This window comes from Lolium perenne, chromosome 2 (genome assembly GCF_019359855.2).
Source record: "Lolium perenne isolate Kyuss_39 chromosome 2, Kyuss_2.0, whole genome shotgun sequence".
NCBI lineage: Eukaryota > Viridiplantae > Streptophyta > Magnoliopsida > Poales > Poaceae > Lolium > Lolium perenne.
In genome coordinates, this window is record NC_067245.2 from 194,382,389 (window position 1) to 194,403,752 (window position 21,364).

At 42.7% G+C, this 21,364-nt stretch overlaps 1 protein-coding gene and 1 long non-coding RNA gene across 2 annotated transcripts; both read right to left on the minus strand.

Annotated features, from left to right (window-relative positions):
- Positions 1-13,715: 13,715 nt before the first annotated feature.
- LOC127330340 (uncharacterized) lies at positions 13,716-14,292 on the minus strand. The gene is made up of 2 exons (XR_011751034.1): positions 14,150-14,292; positions 13,716-14,049 (listed from the first exon to the last, which is right to left on the minus strand). It is a non-coding gene; the product is annotated as an uncharacterized lncRNA (long non-coding RNA).
- A 591-nt stretch (positions 14,293-14,883) lies between these two features.
- On the minus strand, positions 14,884-19,519 carry LOC139835698 (uncharacterized). The gene is made up of 4 exons (XM_071825560.1): positions 18,301-19,519; positions 16,495-17,205; positions 16,191-16,413; positions 14,884-15,586 (listed from the first exon to the last, which is right to left on the minus strand). Exons 1-4 carry the CDS (start codon positions 19,517-19,519, stop codon positions 14,884-14,886), a joined length of 2,856 nt encoding a protein of 951 aa, XP_071681661.1.
- Between the last annotated feature and the right edge of the window lie 1,845 nt (positions 19,520-21,364).

Consider the following 21,364-nt stretch of genomic DNA (forward strand, 5'->3'; position numbering starts at 1 on the left):
TCATATGAAGATCACCAACCAAATAAATCAAAAAGGAAGAAAATCCATAAAATGCAAAACCCTAAAAACCCCCACATATGCCCTATGGCATTTTTATAAATTTTGACCCTAGACCTATTTGGTCTTCACCATTAGTTGAATAATGTTTTTAAACACTTATTACAACTTTTGGAATCAAAGTTTCACAATTCAAATGAATTTCAAACACAAATCCCACTCACATATGATAATGGTCAAAACTGAAATTTCTAGTCTGATCACCACTTTGAGCCCTTGCCATTCATTTTTCCCAAACCAATTCTTGCTAACTCTTTGCCCCATTTCAAAGTCAACATCAAGGTGAACAACTTTGATGAAGATCACCATGCCAAAATCATCTTTGATCATGAGCAAGGCTCATCCAAAGATTCAACTTTTTAACATATGCAACAATCTCCACTTAGCCAATTTTGGCAAATTCTTGAATTCTAAAATTCCACCACCACCTGTACTCATCTCTGGTCAAATACAACTTATCTAAACCCACACATTTCAAATAGATGCACCATTTGAATTATTTCAAATTTAGACATTTTTCACAATTTCCAAATATGGCACTATTTACACACTATAGCAAATAGTGATCTACTCCACCTAATCTACCTCAAACCAACCCCAAATGGTTCCCTGGTCCCCTTAAACCTTTTCAATGCCAAATAGCACACTAGGGAGAGAGAGAGCAAGGCTAGACATGGCCATGCCGGCCATGTCGCCCAACCCGACGCTCTCCCCTCCCTCTTCTCTTCCTCTGCCCTGGCCCTGGCGCCACAGCTCGCCACAGCACACTCCTACACCTTCCTAGCACCTCCACGGTTGAGCTCGACGCCGACCATCGCCGGAGATCGCGCGCCAAGATCAGCCCTGGACGCCGCTCGCGTCGCGCATGCACGTGCATGGACACGCCCTGGCCACGCGTCGCGCCACCACCTCGAGCACGCCCTGGACCCCCTGCGAGCGCCTTGAGCACGCACTCGACACCGCGATGCCGTTGGACACGCTCTCGACCACGACCCGCACCCGCCGTCGCCGGAGAAGCCAACCCTGGTCCGCCGCGGACGCGACGGACATGGAAGAAACGCGACACCGCCAGGCCCTCCCCGACCAAGCTGTCGCCACCCAGAGGACCGTGGCGATGCCACGAACACACCTGCGCCCTCGCCTAGCTCGATAGCTCGCCGGAGCAGCCGCGCCCATGTCGCCCACCTCAATGCCCCGCAACCCTCTCTCGATTCTATAAATAGGAGGTTCCCTGGACCAAACCAACGACACCAGCTCACTCCCCACCTCTCACTGCTTCTCAACCACCACTCCACCCATCGAATCATCGCCGGAGCCGCCCCAATTTGAAGCTCGGAGCCGCCAGTACCTGGTGGACGCCGCCGTCGATTGGAGCCACCCCAGGACGAGCCGCCGGTACCAGTCGACTCGCCGTCGTCCACACCTTCATCGCGCACCTTGCCAACCCTAGCTGGAGCCACGGTGAGCTCTCCGACCCCCTACCATCGCCGCCAGCACGTCGGGTTCTCGTCGGCGACGACGATGAACCACGGCCGTTGATCTGGATTCTAATCCGACGCTCCCCTTTAAAACATACCGCTTCGGGCGTTATGAGCCACTGACGCCTGGACCCCACCCTGTCAGGCAGCCCGCGCGTCTGTGGACCGTGGCTGGGCTGGACTGGGCTGGACTGGGCCATTTTGATTCGAATCTGGCCCAGTTTCGTTTCCCGCCGGCCTTTTAATTCAAACTAGGTTTAATAAATTGCAAATGAATTTGAATACTGCCTCCACTTTGAAAATCAATAGATTCAAATTGGCTAAACCAAATTTGATGAACTTTATATGGTTGGAAAGCTAGAGAAATTATCTAACCAATGCCACTGGCCTCATGGCCAGATTCTTTGTAGAATAAATGTGATAAAAATAACAAGACAGGGACTTTTCCCTATTCAAATAATTCTTAAAAATCAACCAAAATAGATATTAAGTTAATTCCAACTCTAATAGCTCACATTTGACTTACACTAATTGTTTATGCAATAAAATGGTGTGGTCACTTTGCATGATCATGCCATAGTTTAATTAATGGATGATATGGCTAGTTCAACTAGTTGATATTGCCCAAAACTATTAAAGTAAATTTGGTGAAGTCTTATACTTCATTTAAACTTGTCTCACATGAATTCATGGGATGTTTGGACCCCTGGTCCCAAACTCTCTTATATGAATTACTTGAGATTTAAATCAAATATAGTGTTATTTAAATAGTATGAGGTGATCTACCTCATTTAAATCATTTTCCCAAATGATGATGATGAACATTTGACTTAGGTCAATGAGTTCATACATGATTGTTTGAGAAATTAAATCTTAAGAAGATTTCAATGAGAGGAAATTATTTCTCAAGAACCCTATGGAAACTATCATTTACATATGAAATACAAAGAAGTGAATTCTATTTAAACCCCACACCCCATGTACTCTAGTTAATTTATTTGTGTGCATAGAGTAGTTTGTGTGTTTATATGTGATGTATGGAATAGCCATTGAACTAGTGAGTAATTACACTCGTATTCAAATTTAGACGGTAGCACCGGAGAGTACGCCGAAGAAGAAGGTTGCTACCAAGAGGAGGAGGAGGAACAGTTTGAGAACTACCAAGGCAAGCTAATATTCTTGCAAAGTGCAAAGCCCCTTGGGGCAAGGCACCATGTTTCTTAACTTTTCTTATATGAACCCATCCCAAGTTTTTACTTTACAAGTTTTTACTTGTTTTCTAAATGAGTTACTTTTATAGTTAACTTTGGTCAAAAGTACAAGTTGATTACTAGAGTAGGGAGTAGTCTTCTCCAAGCAAAGCAAGTTAGCACCCCTCATGAATTAGAGCTAGTGCTAATGAATTAAAACTTGACTACTCTAGATGGGAACAATGTGAATTTGAAGGATTTTTGAAACCTTGGAATGAAGATGCATTCCATTGAATGATTTTTGAAGGTGAATGTGAACAAGAGAAGATGGTGATTTTTGATAAACAATGATGTTGGTTTGAATGCGATACCTTTCCAATTATTAAGTACCCCCACAATACCTGATTATGGGTAGGGCTTAACTGGAAGTTTATGCGTCTTAGTATGGGTTCCCTCTAAACAAGCGTCATCGGGGTTATGCCGAAAGCTGCCTCTACAACAAAGGAAATGATATGATATGATGCGAAATGAGGTGAATGTCCGGCCCAAGCCCTGTGTAGTTCCCAGGTTGACAGTTGGTCTTCACTGGGAGGCCAAGCTCATGGGGAGAGGTGCTCATACTAGAACTCGTAAGTGAAAGGTTATGGTTGATGATCCGCGTACTGTGTTACGATGATTCGGGGTAATCCCGACGGATGAAATCAAATGTTGTGGCACAAGTGTGCAACCTCTGCAGAGTGTAAACCTATTCGAATAGCCGCGTCCACGGTTACGGACGGTTGGAAAGGCCATACAGTTTCCGATGTCATATCTTTGAAAATGATGTTGAAAAGGATGATGGTGAAATGACTTGTGGTGAATTGAATTGAAATCACCCCTTGAATGGTGGGAATGACACTAATGTTCCCACTTGAGTTAGTTAGCACTTGAATAAGCTTTTCTCAAGCCTTGTGAACTAAAACTAGCTTTATGCAAATAAACTAGAGCTTAGCAAACCATACTAGAAATGTCTAGCACTTACATTAGTATTAGTTTGCGAGTACTCAATGTACTCACGGCTTTGTCCCTGGCTATTCAAATGGCCAGAGTATGAAGATGACCAAGGAGATGACCAGCAGGACGCCTACGACAACTAAGCGCCTTCCGACGTCAAGCGTTGGCCTGTGGACTAGAGAGTCCTTGTATCTTACGCTTCCGCTATGTTGAACTATGAACTTGTGTTTGTTCGTTGATCAATAGATCAACTATTCGTGTAATATGGATCATGTGATTCCAATTTGTAAGACTTATGGTTTGTAATGAATGATGACTGTGATACTTAACTATTATGCCTCGCAACAACAATATTCCTGGGATTGCGATGTATGACATAATAGGCATCCGGACTTAAAAATCCGGGTGTTGACATCACTCCTCCAGATTCACGGAGACATGAACCCACTATCGAGCATAAATACTCCCTCTTGGAGTTACTAGCATCAACTTGGCCAAAGCATCTACTAATAACGGAGAGCATGCAAGATCATAAACAACACATAGGCATAACTTTGATAATCAACATAATATAGTATTCTCTATTCATCGGATCCCAACAAACGCAACATATAGAATTACAGATAGATGATCTTGATCATGTTAGGCAGCTCACAAGACCCGACAATTAAGCACAATGGGGAGAAGACAACCATCTAGCTACTGCTATGGACCCATAGTCCAGGGGTAGACTACTCACACATCACTCCGGAGGCGACCATGGCGGCGTAGAGTCCTCCGAGAGATGATTCCCCTCTCCGGCAGGGTGCCGGAGGCGATCTCCTGAATCCCCCGAGATGGGATTGGCGGCGGCGACGTCTCTGGAAGGTTTTCCGTATCGTGGCTCTCGGTACTGGGGGTTTCACGACGGAGGCTTTAAGTAGGCGGAAGGGCAGGTCAAGAGGCGGCACGAGGGCCCCACACCACAGGCCGGCGCGGCCAGGGCTTGGGCCGCGCCGCCCTAGGGTGTGGCCACCTCGTGGCCCCACTTCGTCTCTCCTTCGGTCTTCTGGAAGCTTCGTGGCAAAATAGGACCCTGGGCGTTGATTTCGTCCAATTCCGAGAATATTTCGTTACTAGGATTTCTGAAACCAAAAACAGCAGAAAACTTGACAATCGGCACTTCGGCATCTTGTTAATAGGTTAGTTCCAGAAAATGCACGAATATGACATAAAGTGTGCATAAAACATGTAGATATCATCAATAATGTGGCATGGAACACAAGAAATTATCGATACGTCAGAGACGTATCAACCCGCATTTAAGGAGTATAAGCAATCGTCTACTTTTGTGTCCCGATCGAAGAAAAATACCGAAAATGCTTCAAAGAAGAAACTTCCGCATCATTTGGGGTCAGGTGGCTACAAGAGTGCCATTCCGAAGTGGACAGCGTTTGAGAATAAACTGATGAATGCAGGAATCACTCCACAGATATGGGACTGGCCCGAACGGTCCAAGTTCTGGTTGTTCGCTCATGGGGCAGGGTTGGACCCAAAGACAGGGCTGATCGTTGCGAAGGGAAAATGGAAGGAAAAAATTGAGGCAATTGTACCGAAGCTTGTAGATGCAATTGAAAAGGTCAGAAAGGGAGAGTACATTCCCGATCGAGAGAATGACGAGCTGACAGTCGCACTAGGGAACCCTAAACACGTTGGACGGGTACGAGCTCGCCCAGGTCTCACCATGAAGGAAGCGTGGTCGGACAGCGCTGACACTTATAGAAGCAGTTCGCGAAAGAAGAAGAAGGACGCCGACACATTAACGGAATTATTAAATAGGGTGGAGGCTCTTGAGAAAAATCAGAGGCCACCTGATCAGCCGCTGTTTCTACAGGATCCACAAGCCGATGCTGCCCCATCTCAGCGAAGAAGCAGTGTCGGTTCCTCGCATCTTGACGGATGTGGAGGAAGCTACCCCGTGGATTATGTCACAGAGAAGACAGATTGCGAGCTACATATGTTATTCAGGACCGCGTCCGTTAAGGTGGCGGTCGGCTATGTGTACCCAAGTGAAGATGGAGCAATGCACCATCATATGCCCATTCCACCTGGCTGTGTTTGTGTCGGGGTGGATGAAGTTGTTCCGGGCTTTGAAACAGTGGAGCTTGATATTCCTAGAGGTGAAGATGAGAGGACACTGGCCGATGTCAAGCACGGTTTTACCCTATGGCCGAAGAAGTACGTCGTCCTTTCGCAAAGGCCACCGACTCCTACACATGAGCAGCAAATGCCATCGACTCCTCCTGGTGGCAGTCCACATGAGCAGCCAAGTCCACACCTACCTGAGAGGGACCCCAGTGTGAGTCCACCATCTCGAGATCCTCCGCGTAAGACAGCGTCCGTTAGGCGGAACGGTACGCCGCCTAGGAAGAAAGCTAGAAAGGAGAAACAACTGCCGCCTACTGAGAAGTTACCTTGGGAAAAAATTCCCGAGGAAAACAGGGAAGCCGTTCAGGCCGAGGTGAAATTTTTTTTGCATCGAAAGTGCCAGAGATACCTTTCGAGAAGACACTAGATCCGGTGAAAGTTGTGCGTACCGTTGAGAATCTATATGACCCTGTACCATCGCCGCCATCTGACTATGCGCGTTCTATTGAAAGGTCGTATGACAAGATGATCGAGGCGACAAAACCCGTTCAATCGGGTATCAGGGAGATAAAAGGGATACACCAAGTCTACCAGCTTGGACAACAACCCGTTCAATCGGTCGCCCCTCTCAAGGTGTTTGACGGGAAGCCCGTTCAAAGTTCTCGACAAGACACAACTGATTACGCCTTTGCTGAACGAGCATATCAATTTGTTCAAGGGAAAGATTTGGTCGAGAATCTCAGGAAGGTACCAACATGTATGCGTAACTTGCATTCGTGGTACCTTAATGCCTCAAAGGAAGGGATCGAGACTATCATGGTGCGAGTTAGGGAAGAGCACTACTTCCATGAGTACTGTGTGAACGTTGACTTCGGCGAACTCTTTCAGTTATACAATCTCCGGACCCTCGACAAATCAATCATCAGTTGCTATTGTCTGTAAGTGATTTATTTATTTAATTTGAGAAGTCTTTAGCTCACCTCATTCATTGTCTGCAGATTATAATCTTTTGTGCGCTATATTATGCAGATCGAAGATGCTCGAATGCAGAAGGGACGAAATCACAGACATTGGGTTCATTGACCCGCACACAATTCATGTTAAAACCATAGAAGATCCCCTCTATAACAAGGATACACCAGAGACTTTGCTAAGGTATTTGAAGCGACAACGTGACAAAAAGCTAATAATTTGTCCTTACAACTTCGAGTGAGTCTTACTGTCTTATAACACATTATATTTTGCTCACCGTATGTCAAAATTTTAACTAATGACTTATATATATGACACTACATATTGAAACGTGCGTAGGTTTCACTTTATTCTTCTCGTCATCAATATGGAAATTGGAGAAGTTGAAGTCTTTGACTCACTAAGCAAAAAATCGGAACTATACGTGTCTTGTTATTTAATGCTCAGAAGATAATTTTAATTCTTATCGGTTTGTTTCGTTAATTTCCTGCTATGAACTAATTGATGACTCTTTTATGCATTTTCTTTTGTCGAGCAGCGTATGGGAAACTTTCATCAAGGAAGATAAGTCCCATGAATGGACACCGAAGCTGCGATGGCGTGCGAAAGTAAGTAGTACTACCTAGGTCCACACACCTTTAATTATCATACTTGACTATTATTTGATTGAATTATATTCTTGTAAAGAAATGCCCGCAACAACCAGAAGGGGCTGATCTCTGTGGATTCTTCGTTTGCGAGTACATCCGCAGAATTGTCAGTGAGAGAACGAATAATGAAAGAAATAAAGAGGTACAAAAACAATCTTCACAAATTTGTTTTCTTATCATAAGTTGTGCTGAGTTTCAGTAATAGTTGTTTCATGTATTCATTTGTATCTTATTCTTTTATAGTTGGCAAGAAAGCGGAACAAGCTCTCAATCGATGACCGCTTCATAGCAATAGGCGAGGAATTGGCGGGATTTTTCCTTCGGGACGTCATACCACCATTCGCAGAGTACCACTATGAATGAAGATGTACATGTTACATATATAGTTGACTCGAAGAGTACCACTATGCTACATGTAATAGACATATATAGAGTACGCCTCGCAGAGTACCACTATGCACGAAGATCGATCTTCATGCATAGTGCTACTTAATTTGCGATCTTATGCAATTACATGTGTGTTATATTATATGCACCAACTTGCTATGCATCATCTTGATCTTCATGTACTACCTAAACCCAAACGCGTTTCTGGTGCATCGACGCGATATGAAACAAACCGATATCCCTAAACCCCTCCAAAAACCCTAAAAATTCAATTCTCTGTCGCGGCAGAGATTCGGGAAAATTCCCTGCCGTGGGTGGGAACCTTTGGTACCGGTTCGTATTACCAACCGGTACCAAAGCTCCTTGGCCCTGAGCTTTCCTGGTGGCCCACGTGGAGGCCCCTTTTTTACCGGTTCGTAAGCAACCGGTACGAAAGGGGGGGGGGGCCTTTAGGGCCGGATAATTTATACCGGTTGCTCAACCGGTACGAATGCCCCTCTGGAACCGGTATAGATGAGCGTTTTTCTACCAGTAAATACAGCTCCACGTACCCAAACATGTTAATAAACATGAGCAAAACCTCAACTGTCGTCCCCTAAAAATAATCTCAACGGTATCATTCTTAGTGACATACATCAGGTGCTCACAAATATAGCAGGCGCCAATTACACTGTATGATCAGAATTAGGGATGCAAACTGATGTCCCGCATAAGACCGCTAAAGCGGGGACAGTACAAACAGAACTAATTGCTAAACAATGGCACAACTAACTTAACTGATTTTGACTATGGAGTAGGGCAAATCAGACGTCGCTTTGCAACCCTGATCAAAATGATACATTATAAGTCTATAAACAACATACAAATAAATTGCTATGATTACCCTCGTCCCGAAAGAAAATGAGGCTAGATCTATGAAAAAGTTTAGGTCTATTAGCTTAATATAAACTCCTCCTTTAGAATTTTCACTAAAATCTTAACTAATAAATTAGCTAAAATCATTGATAGGCTTATCTCTTATCACCGATCTGCCTTCATTAGAGGAAGGTATATTTTAGAAAGTGTAGTAACTGCTCATGAGGTCATTCATGAAGTACATAAAAACAAATACAAAGGCTTAGTGCTAAAGCTTGATTATGAAAAAACCTATGACAAGGTTAACTTGGATTTTCTTTATGAAGTCCTAGAACTTAGAGGGTTAAATCCCACTTTCATTCGTTTTATTAGACAAATTACTCAAGGAGGATCTATGGGAGTAAAAGTGAATGATATTGAGGGTGATTTCTTCCTAACTGGGAAAGGTTTGAGACAGGGGGACCCCATTGCCCCTCTCTTATTCAACTGCATTGTAGATGCTTTCTCTAGGATGATAGTGAAAGAAACTGAAGGAGGTTTGATTAGTGATCTTTGCCCTAATTTCCTACCTTGAGGGATTGTCAGCCTCCAATATGCTGATGATACCTTACTGTTTCTTAAAAATGATCCTAGAGTTGCTCTAAACCTAAGATGGATCCTTACCTGTTTTGAACAAATTTCTAGGATGAGAGTGAATTTTCATAAAAGTGAACTTATCCCCATCAATATGGATGTGACAGAAACACAACCCTTCCTAGATATTTTTCAGTGTGTCATGGGGAGATTTCCTGTTAAATATCTAGGTATACGTCTACATCATGATAGATTAAGGAGAGATGATCTGCAACCTCTCATTGAGAATATTCTCAAAAGAATCACTGGGTGGAGAGGGAAACTCCTATCCTCTGCTGCCAAGAAAATTCTTATCCAAGCTTATCTAGCTAGTATCCCCATTTATTTACTTTCCTTTTTTAAATTACCTAAATGGGCTCTGCATTTAATATATTCACAGATGGCCAACTTCATGTGGAATGATGAAGAAGCAATCATAAGATACACCTAGCCAATTGGCCTACTATTTGTATGAAAAAGAATTTTGGAGGCCTGGGAATACCAAACTTGTAAGATTTAAATATCTGTCTGATTGGTTTCTGGATTAAGAGATATATCCAGAATGAGGGGGCTTTCTGGAGGAAGGTTTTAGATGCTAAATATAACACAAAAAACCCCAATATTTTGTCGTGTCATGATCTCTAGCCTTCCACCTACTGGAAGAGAGTTATGTGGGCCTCTAAGGCAGTAAAGTTTGGGTATAAATGGCAGGTGGGTAATGGTAAATCCATAAAGTTTTGGGAATACATTTGGTTTGGTAATTCTCCCTTAGCTACTCAATTTTGGGATTTGTATTTTGTCTCTAACCAACAAAACAAAACCATTTTTGAAATATGGGATGGACATGAGATTAGAGGTAATTTTAGAAGAACTTTTACTGATGATATGATGAATCAGTGGCATGAGCTATTAGAGATTGCTAGAACTATTTCCTTTTCCCAAGATGAGGACCAACTCATTTGGCAATATAATTCATCTGGGTATACTCTTCTAGTTCTCTGTATGCTATTATCAATTTTAGGGGTATCACTCCAATTTATTTACCTGTTGTGTGGAAGCTTAAAATCTCTCCTAGGATCCAGATCTTCCTATGGCTGTTCTCTCAGAATAAAATTATGACTAGAGATAATCTGAGAGCTAGAGGTATCCCAAAACCCATGAGTTGTGAGATGTGTACTGAATTTGAGACAATACATCACCTTATGTTTGAGTGTGTTGTTGCTAGATCCCTTTGGGACTTGTTTGAAGAAGTCTTTGATGTGCATGTTATCAATTTTGAATCCATTGCTTCCAAATGGCTTTGTAATAAGAAATACATGCATTTTAATGTTGCTTCCTCTGCTGTTCTGTGGGGTTTATGGCTTAATAGGAATAATCTTGTGTTTAACAAGACTACATGGATTAATGTGAAACAGGTGTGGCGAATGGTTTTCTTTCTCCTTCGAGATTGGAAGAAACCTTTCAAGGATCTAGAATCTGGAAGAAACGCTCAGTTTACGGACCCGTTGTTGGCCAGTTTAAAAGCTCCACTTTGCATCCCAGTGGGGTAAGGTGCCCCTCCTTCGACTGGATCTCCACCTAAAATTCGGATTCTGGAGGAAGGGCGACACTGACCTACCTTTTAGACAACCCTAGCGAATCTCACACGATTCATGTCGTGACCTGATCAAGACATCAATGTGTTGAAATGCCCCAGGGGGGAAACACAGAAGAGGGAAAGGGAAGAATGAGTGTTGGAGCAACAAAAACTGCAAAAAAAGCCAGCGCAGCACTCTGTTTTCTTTGAGCTGTAATCAAAACTAGACATTTATTTCTTGTCGTAGTTTTTAGCTACGAGGGGGTGGTATTCTATGTTTTTGCTGGTATTTCGGAAGTAGCTGGGATGGCAGCTATTTCCCCAGCAAAAACGAATGCCAAAACCCCTTCCAAAAACGCTGTTTTTTCTTTTTGAATTGTGTTTTTCCTTCCTGTAAAACTTGGCTTCTTTTTCAATGAAAATTGGAGCTGGGGGGAGACCCCTGTTGATCTAAAAAAAACATACAAATAAATGCATAAGGTGCTTCCAATAGCAAAGAATGCACTGTTGTACATTCAAAAGCAAACATAAGTTAAACCTGATTATTCAAATGCAGGGGAGAATATCAATTCCAATCAGGACATCAAGATATAAGCTAATATCGTAGCCCCCTAACAAATTTGCGCACAACAGAACCATGTTCACCTAGCGCTATACCTTTACCAGATGGACAAATCTAGGATTTTTTTTTTTTTGGCAAGAACGAGCTACGAACACGTAGAACACAGCCTGAACAGCGCCAGGACGCTATGACTTCAGTATGGAATATACAACATAGACTTGCACAAAGATATCTTAAAGTAAAACCAAAACAAATAAAATCACAGAACAAGTACTAGTTTAGTTCTCACAATTTGAGGTCGATTCACTGTGTCTTGTGTTCCTTGCTAGGAGCTGAGGATGCCTTATCCTTCTTTCTCCGTAGCAGGCAGGTGCCCCCCTGCACTATCCTCTTAGGGACTCCCTCTTACAGTATCACCATACACTCGTACATACACATTTTTCTCCTTACTTTTTACTTCTATATACTACTTCTGTTTCGAAATTTAGTATGCTTTTGAAAGCTATAGGTAAAAGTGAATATGGCAATTACACGATTTTAAATCTAATTAGTGTTCAACTGGAAGGTCAAACAGGACACTTGTTGGTTCTAAAAAATGGTCGGGTTGATTGATGAAAAAAAAACAGAAATTGTGAAGTGCTCCCTCCTTTCCAAAATAGGATGTCTATAATTTTTGGTCAAAGTTATTTAAAAATAAAATTGACCAAGTATATCCAAAAGATACGAACATCTATATTACTAAATGTATATAATATAAAAATGTATTTCATGATGGTTATAACAAAATTGATTGGCGACCGTAGATATTGATACTTTCATCTATTTAGTTGGTCAAATGTTAAAAAGTTTGGCTTTGACAAAAAAGAAGAAAATCCACTTCTGGTCCTTAAACTCTTGGGGAAGTTCAGTTTTTGTCCTAAAAGTTACTTTTAGTTTAGAACATACTCTAAACTCTTAGAATAGTTCACTTTTCATCCTGTTCGATTGAGTTAACAAAATCGCTAACATGGAAGGAATAAACAGTCAACCAAATTTGTTTGCGATCGGACCGGACCCAAGATAGCTCAGATTTCGAACCCAATATCTTAATACAAAAAAATGAAACTATTGTGTCCATGAACTAGTCCCTCGCTCGATTTTCGCTCTCTACAATTCACTTGAAGCATCGTACCACAAAGACTAGCTCGCTTTGCATATCAGCATCATCCTGCATCTCCGCCCTTGCACCATTGCCTTGAGTTTCTTGCCACACGTGGCTGATATTTATCTGGCTCAATCGAGATAAGGACTAAAAATTAATATCTCTAAGAGTTCAAGGTTCATTTTAAACCAAACAAAACTTCTAGGATCAAAAGTGAACTTTCACTAGAACTGAAGGACCAAACGTTGACTTTCTTCAACGAAAAAATATGGGCATCTTATTTTGGGTTACCTCCTTCCCAAACATAGTTTTGGTCAAAGTCAAAATTATCAAAAGTCTGACCAACTATATAGGAAAATTACCAACATTTATAATTTCAAATTAGTATTGTTGCCATCATGATATATATTTTCATCATGGGTCTTTAGCATTGTAGATGATCATATTTTTTTTCCATAGCATATTCGACATCGAAAGGCTGGTTTTCGTTGGGTATTGGTTTTCATTAGATACTTTCTAACCGAAGTAGAAAATCCAGCGGCTACTGAACTGCCTTGAGCATCCATTACTGCCACCCTTGCTCCGGGACAATCAGATTAATATTCAAGTACTTCTTCCGTCTCCCGAAGATTGTCTTAGATTTGCTAAAATTTGGATTATCTAGATGGTATTTAGTGTCGAGATACATCCACTTTTGGACTAATCTCAGACAATTGTCCTGGGACGGAAGGAGTAGATCGGAAGACATGAATCTTTTTGAGAAAAAAATCAGAAGACATGGGTAGGAAATTACAAGTCATATTCATTTATTATTGAAGGGAGGTATTTTATTAATATTTTCAATAAAGTTTACTAATCTTCGCAATAGAACGCCATTAGAATCTTTTAGATATTTGAACCTATAATTTATTTTGATATTTCGTACGGAAGATAGAAAAAATGACCAGAAACGGGAGATGATAATGAGATCCCTAGGAAAAGGGAAAAAAAAAACAACGAGCGCTGTACCATCTGGAATCGACTAAATAAGATGCAGATTCGTTTTTTAGTCTCAATTTCTTTAAGGAATCTGCGATCGACTACAGGCACAAGAGGAATAATCATTAAGTCAAGTGTAATCAAAAAGAAGTTTAAGACCATAGCTATATGATCTTGGAGCAGTACATTTCATCAGATACGTATCGTACTGGTATAGGTAATACATGTGGAGATTATTGCCGCTAGCAGGCTGCCATGAATCATGCATGAGTGCCTTCGGGGACTAGGGGCACTTGAGTTTTCCGTTCTTGGAATTGAGCAAGTTAGCGTAGCAGGGACATTCGTTGCGTGTGGCCTGACTGGTGCCGGAGGGAACGCAGTTGCACTTCCCGCAACAGATGTTGCAGTCCTTGTTGCAAATCTTGTTCCTCCAGTTCTTTGCGCAGCGAGCCTTGCACGCCGATGGACAATCTGCACAAGAAAAATATTAGATCGTCCAGAAATACATATGGTCAACTTAATCTGACGAACTATATTAGTTGACCAAGGACACATGCATCCATGGATATACCTATCTTGGGTGCCGGCTGCGCCTCTGCAACCATGAGGAGGGCAACGAGGAGGAGGAGGGCGATGGCGAGAAAAGGCTTAGAGGATGCCATGGTTTGAGCTAGTGGAGGAGATTACAAAATCGTTAGCTAGCCACGTATCACTTCAATTGATCGAGGTATGCATACAGGGCTCGTTAGCCCAGCTATATATATACAGCTGGAATGGTGAAATTAAGGAACAGACATATTGCGAATTTAATCCTGCATGTCATTAACGTCTGATTTGATCCCATTTACTGGCGTAAATTTTATCAGGCTTAACGTCGGGGTTACAAAATTAGGAATGTATGAAGCTAGTTAAGCTAGGCCCGCATAACATCCAGGGTGTAGCGGACAATAAACTTGGAAGCATATTATTTTCCTGCCTTTTTTGTTAATTTCTCGTCACCTCAATGACGCACTTTATATACCTACCATAATTATGCAATATACTACGAATACAAGACGTATAATAAGTTCAGTTAAAAGGCACCGCATTGTAAGTTTGACAAAACATATATAGATAAAAATAAAAAACTATTAGCAAAGGCTGTTAACGTGTACCTTTGTCTCGGCCACGGTTCCATGTTATATAGGGCGCACAATGCTAGAGTTTGTACAGAAAACGACTTACAGAGACGCACACAAACTCAACCCATATGAGGCCCAAACACATAAGATATAAAACCTCTAATACATATTCTAACACCCTCCCTTAATCTAAACTTGTCGAAAGGTTGAGATTACGCTTGAATTCATCTAGCTTCTTGACTGGTAGAGCCTTTGTGAAACCATCTGCCACATGATCATTGCTTGCAATAAAATGAATAGCTAGTCTATTTTTAGCTACTCTCTCTCTAACAAAGTGAAAATCAATTTCAATGTGCTTGGTGCGAGCATGAAACACTGGATTTGCAGACAAATAAGTAGCTCGTAGATTGTCACACCAAAGACTTGATTTTTGTATCAACTTTACTCCAAGTTCAGTAAGAAGAGTTTCAACCCAAATTAACTCAGCTGTGGCATTAGCTAAAGGTTTATATTCTGCTTCAGTACTTGACCGAAACACCGTTTCTTGTTTTCTAGCACTCCAAGAAACCAAGTTTGGACCAACAAATATAGCAAAATCACCCGTAGATCTCCTATCATCCAAGCAACCAACCCAGTCTGCATCTGAGAAAGCACTTAAAAGTGTGGAAGATGACCTTGTAAACGTGATGCCAAGTTTCACTGTATCCTTCACATATCTAAGAATACGGTTAACAGCTGTCCAATGTTCTGTAGTTGGAGCATTAAGATACTGACAAACATTGTTTACAGAAAAGGCTAAATCAGGCCGTGTCAGAGTTAGATACTGAAGAGCTCCATCTATGAGTACAGTCTTCAGAGCCAAGAGGTGTACCATCTGTGAGAGATAACTGTTCAGAAGAGGACAAAGGTGTAGGAGCAGACTTACAATCATGCATGCCAACTTTGCTTAGTAACTTTGTAGCATATTTTTCCTGTGTCAAAAGCAGACCATTGGGTATCCTCTTCACTTCAATACCAAGGAAAAAATGTAAGTCTCCCAAATCCTTGATAGAAAAGTTCACATTTAAATCTCGAAGAAGAGCAGTAATAGCATGATCAGAAGAGCCAGTAACTATGATATCATCAACATCAATTAGCACAAACATAGTGATACCTGACTTTTTCAAAAGAAACAAGGAGGTGTCAGCCTTTGATGGTGTAAATCCAAGTTCACATAGCTTAGAGCTCAATCTAGAATACCAGGCTCGAGGTGCTTGTTTCAGACCATATAAGGCTTTGTCAAGTTTGCAAATGTGATGCGGAGCATGGGGGTTTTCAAAACCTGGAGGTTGTCTCATGTAAACCTCTTCTTCCAGAACACCATGAAGAAACGCGTTCTTGACATCTAGCTGCCGTAAACTCCATCAACAAGAGACAGAGAGAGACAAAACAATTCTGATAGTTGCAATCTTTACTACAGGGCTGAATGTATCCTCATAATCAATACCACACCTCTGCTTAAAACCTTTTGCAACCAGTCTTGCTTTATATCTATGAATGGAGCCATCTGCCTTCTTCTTAATTCTATACACCCACTTGCAATCAATCAAGTTCTTGTTTCTACTTGCAGGGACAAGATGCCAAGTCTTGTTCTCAAGAAGTGCATTGTATTCCTCTTCCATAGCCTTGCGCCAATTTGAGTCATTCAAAACCTCTGTGAGTGTATGCGGTTCACCTGTAGAGGACAACATACCGTATCGAACCGTACCATCAGTATATTGTTTGGGATTGCGTATTCCTTTCTGCAGTCGGGTACAGACTCCAGGTGGTGAAGGGGGAGGCGGAGAATTTTCATTTGAATCATCATTTGAAGTGGCTGAATTTTCTTCTTCTCCCCCAGTAGCCCCCGCAGCAGAGACCGCACCAGAACTTGGTCCAGAGGATCCCGAAGGGGACAGGCTGCCAGAGGATGCTGCCGCGCCTGGGGAATCGGCGGCATACAGCGACAAGGGGCTCCCGCACGGAGAGCCAGTACTACCATGCGGCGACGAAGCACTGGGCGCATGTGCGTGCGGTCCCGCGGGCGTGTGGCCAGCACATGCGGACACGGCAGGCGAGGCCTGCTGCTCACTGTCGGAGGCTTCCCGCGTCTGACGAGGCGAATCTACCTCAGTCCGCGGCATCTCGGGATCAGCGCTGGCAGAGGAATGTTCAGGGAAATCTGCTCCGTGTTTTGTGCTCGTTTCATCATTTTGTGACTGGTTTTCAGCAGCAGATTCAGCACTGTTTTCTTCACTATTTTCACCTGAATTTTCTTCGGAACTTGTGGTATCATGCAACACATTAGGAACAGACACAATAGGTACAACATGGTTTTTGCAATTTTTTGCACTCTCATGAGAAGTGGAGGTGGATGAAGGAAGAAGGATAATTTCCTTCTTAAGAAGAGCACCGACATTTGGATGAAGAGATGCAAATGGGAAGACATTTTCATCAAAGACGACATCACGGGAAATATACACATGACCTGTAGAGATATCTAGGCATTTGACACCTTTATGGAGAGGACTATAACCAAGGAAAACACATCGTGTGGAGCGAAACGCAAGTTTCCGCTTGTTATAAGGACGAAGATTGGGCCAATAGGCACAACCAAACGTTCTCAAGGCATCATAATTTGGGATGATATGAAGGAGCCGTTCAGCGGGAGTTTCAAAATCAAGCACTTTGTTGGGAAGTAAATTAATGAGAAAAGTTGCAGTGATAAAAGCTTCATCCTAGAATTTAAGGGGCATGGAGGCATTGGCAAGCAAAGCAAGACCAACATCAACAATATGACGATGCTTTCTTTCAGCTGAACCATTTTGCTGATGAGCATGAGGACAAGAGACATGATGTGTAATGCCAACTTTTTGAAAGAAACCATTTAATTTCTTATATTCACCTCCCCAGTCAGTTTGCATAGTAACAATTTTCCTATCAAACTTACGTTCAACATACTGTTCATAATTAAGAAAAGCTTGATAAACATAAGAACGCTTCTTAAGCAAATAGATCCATGTAAATTTACTGAAATCATCGATGAAGCTTACATAATATGCATGTTTTCCCACAGAAAGAGGGGCAAGCCCCCATAGATCAGAAAAGACTTGCTCCAAGGGAGCAGTGGAAACACTAGAAGAAGTGGGATATGGTAGCTGGTGACTCTTTGCCAACTGACAGGAGTCACAAACATATGGAGTACTTTCTGGGGTGTAAGCTATTTTATTCTTCCTAAGAACTTGTTGAACCACAAACGAAGATGGATGTCCTAAGCGGCGATGCCATGTAGCAGATGACGGCTTTATTGTGATGAAGGCGTGCTTGGCAGTCTGATGAAACATAGGCACCAAGGGATAGAGACCACCCCAGCAGGGACCCCTAAACAGTGTATTTCGAGTTGCTTGGTCCTTGATTAAGAAGAAGAAATGATGAAACTCAATAAAGACATGATTATCAAGAGTAAAGCGGTGAACAGACAAAAGATTCTTTGATGCACTAGGGACATGAAGGATATTATTGAGATCAAAGGAGCCATGAGGAGTGCGCAAAACTGAATTACCAATATGACTAATGTGCATACCTGAACCTTCAGTAGTGCGAACTCGATCTTGCCCATGGTACTTGTTGGCTATAAGAAGCGTGTTCAGTTCACTGGTAATGTGGTCAGTAGCCCCTGTATCAGTATACCAATTTGTATCAACACCATATGACGCAAGGTTTGCTCCCTTCTCACCATCATCCCTGACTTTCTTGTCATCCGAGTAGCGCCACCAACATGCATTGGCGGGGTGACCATGCTTCTTACAGATTTGACACTCCGTATCAACATAAGGAGTAGGGACGCGATCTGAACGGCGTCCATCAGAACGGCGACCACCACCATCATCTCTACGGCGATCATCTCGACGGTCACCTCGACGGTCATCACGGCGCCAATTGTCATCACGGCGCCAGTTTCCATTGCCCCGGCTATCATCACGGCGCCAACTTCTATCATCATCACGACGCCAGTTTCGGCTATCATCATCACGGTTATTGCCACCACCACGGTATGGACTGCGAGCCCGTGGCGGAGGGGGGGAGCGACCACGGGGTGGTGGAGTTCGAGCACGTGATCGTGGATCTCCATGACGGGCAAGGTTGGCAGATGATACAAAGGAGCCATTCTCTTTCACTCCGTTCCGCATATCATAAGAGCTTAATTGTTCATAAAATTCATCAAGAGATGTACCCGGGTTTCCATTCACCGTGGTGATGAGGGCATTGTGTTCTCCCTTATCAAGCCCATGCAACAAGTAGCCAAGGAGTTCATCATCTTCGACAGGTTTTCCGAGAGCAGACAATTCAGAAGCGAAGCCTCTCATCTTAGTGTAGTATTGATCAGCAGTCAGCAACAATTTCTTGGTGTCATTGAGTTCACCACGAAGATGCCGCGCCTTGGTGCGAGACGCTGTCTTGAACATGGCGTTGATAGCAGCCCAGGCCTCGGCAGTGGACGTCACCTCAAGCAAATGTGATAGCACATCTGGCGAGAGAGTGTTGAGGAGAAACCGAAGAACTTGTTGATCTTTGGCCATCCAGTCAATGTATGCCGAGTTTGGGACCATCACCTTCTTCTTCTCAGCATCTTCAACCTCAATAGTCTTGGGAGGAGCACGATCCGAACCATCCAGAAGTTGCATGACATTGGCACCACGGAAGGCAGGAAGAACAACAGCCTTCCAAAGCAGAAAATTGTTGCGATTCAGTTGTTGATCCGGTGGTGCCCCCAAGGCAGCAGCAAGAGCAGAACTTGACATGGCGGATGAGCTTGACACGCTCATGATGGTAGACCTGAAGCAAACTAGGGTTGTGGGCTTTTGATGGATGGTTGGTGGAGGTGGCTGGCGGCTAACGGATCTAGGGTTTTGGTCAGTGAGGATTTTGTGATGCGGCTGCGACAGTGGTTGGAGAAAGCAACGGCGGCAGCGGCAGGTGTGTAACTGTAGGGTTTTTGTGCTGTGGCGACGGCGGCGGCTGAGAACCAGCAACGGCGGCGGCGGCAGGGTTGTGTCTGTATGTGTCTTGGAGCGATTTTGTAGGGCGCAACGGCGACAGCAGACAGCTGCGGCGGTGGCGCGGTTGTTGGTTGTGGCGGTGGCGGCGGCGGCGCGGCAGCTAGGTCGTGGAAGAAGTTTGCTCTGATACCATATTAGCAAAGGCTGTTAACGTGTACCTTTGTCCCGGCCACGGTTCCATGTTATATAGGGCGCACAATGCCAGAGTTTGTACAGAAAATGACTTACAGAGACGCACACAAACTCAACCCATATGAGGCCAAACACATAAGATATAAAACCTCTAATACATATTCTAACAAAAACATCTACAAATAAAATCAATAGCCATATATCAACCATAAAATCTATTTTTACAGAGTATTAGTACATTTGTTCAATATTGTAAATGTTGGTATTTTCCTATATATATGGTCAAACTCAGTAAGTTAGTATATTTTAAGAGTACCCATTAATTCCTTCCTAAAAAGCCTTAAATAATCAGGCACTTGCTCGATCTTATGAAATCAAGTTAAATTCAAGTTGCATGATTTGACTTTTGGGACTGGTAGTTTAACCAAAAATAAAAAAATATCGACGTTAATGGGATTGATAAAAATGAAAAGTTCAAATTAGGGAGGTGTTTTCTGTTTTTTCTCAGCAATTCAGAATTGTCAAAACGATGTTGTCTTTAACAAGATTAGAGTTGCCCATTTTCTACAGGTTATCCAGAGAGCTACATACTTGATTCACATGTCGGCTTTCCTTGCTCCAGCGTAGCAGCGAGGGAATATGAACTTTTTGTGCAATCGGCTGAAGGGGTTGTACACATTGGCTGCACTGGGGGTATTTTGGTAGATCCATATGAATTCCAATGATTCAGGTTAACCCATTACTCCTTAGCGTCCCAGCCAACTTCTACCTAGCGTCATGGCGCACTAGGAGTACCAATGAATAAGGAGCATCCAGAACTCGGTGCCGCCACTAGTTGTACGGGCTATATCTTTAACCAGCGTAGCTGGCGTCATTTTAACAGATTACAAGATGCATATGACCCTTTATTCCGTTGATTCATCCATATTACCCCTTATGCGATGCTTGAATTCTGAACAACCTATGCAATAAAATTGGTTGTGTGCACTATTTCGATGTGGAGGCTGAGCATGTTCCTATTTTTGAAGGAAAAATACATGATGGACATGCTTAATTCCAGCAAGACGCATAATGTATGGTGCAATCTCATGGTATAATGTATGAGAGGAAATAAGGAACAAAATTTTACGCCCGTGCTGATAAAACCTATCTACATGGAAAATTGGAAGGGTTTACTTTTTAACTTACACCTGTCAGGTGCAAAAGATTTTAATAACACTGTTGTGAAGTTTCAGCTATATATCATAGATAAATTAAATACAAATACATCTATACTCAAACTATAGAAATATTGTGCCATGATTTTACCGTAGGAGATCTATGCACTGTTGTATTAAGGTAGGGAAACTAATACACATACAATGTTTGACACTGCGATTTTGGCAGGACGACCCATCTAACCATGGTGCTCATAAGCTCATTGTAGCGGGAGTAATGAATGGTTTCGTTGATTCT

Coding starts and splice junctions, on each gene's coding strand:
- LOC139835698 (XM_071825560.1), bottom strand. CDS start 19,519: ATGTCAAGTTCTGCTCTTGCTGCTGCCTTGGGGGCACCACCGGATCAA. Junction 17,206..18,300: donor TCGCACTACTGAAGGTTCAG/GTATGCACATTA, acceptor ATATCTCTACAG/GTCATGTGTATATTTCCCGT. Junction 15,587..16,190: donor GCAAAAGGTTTTAAGCAGAG/GTGTGGTATTGA, acceptor TCTTCTGAACAG/TTATCTCTCACAGATGGTAC.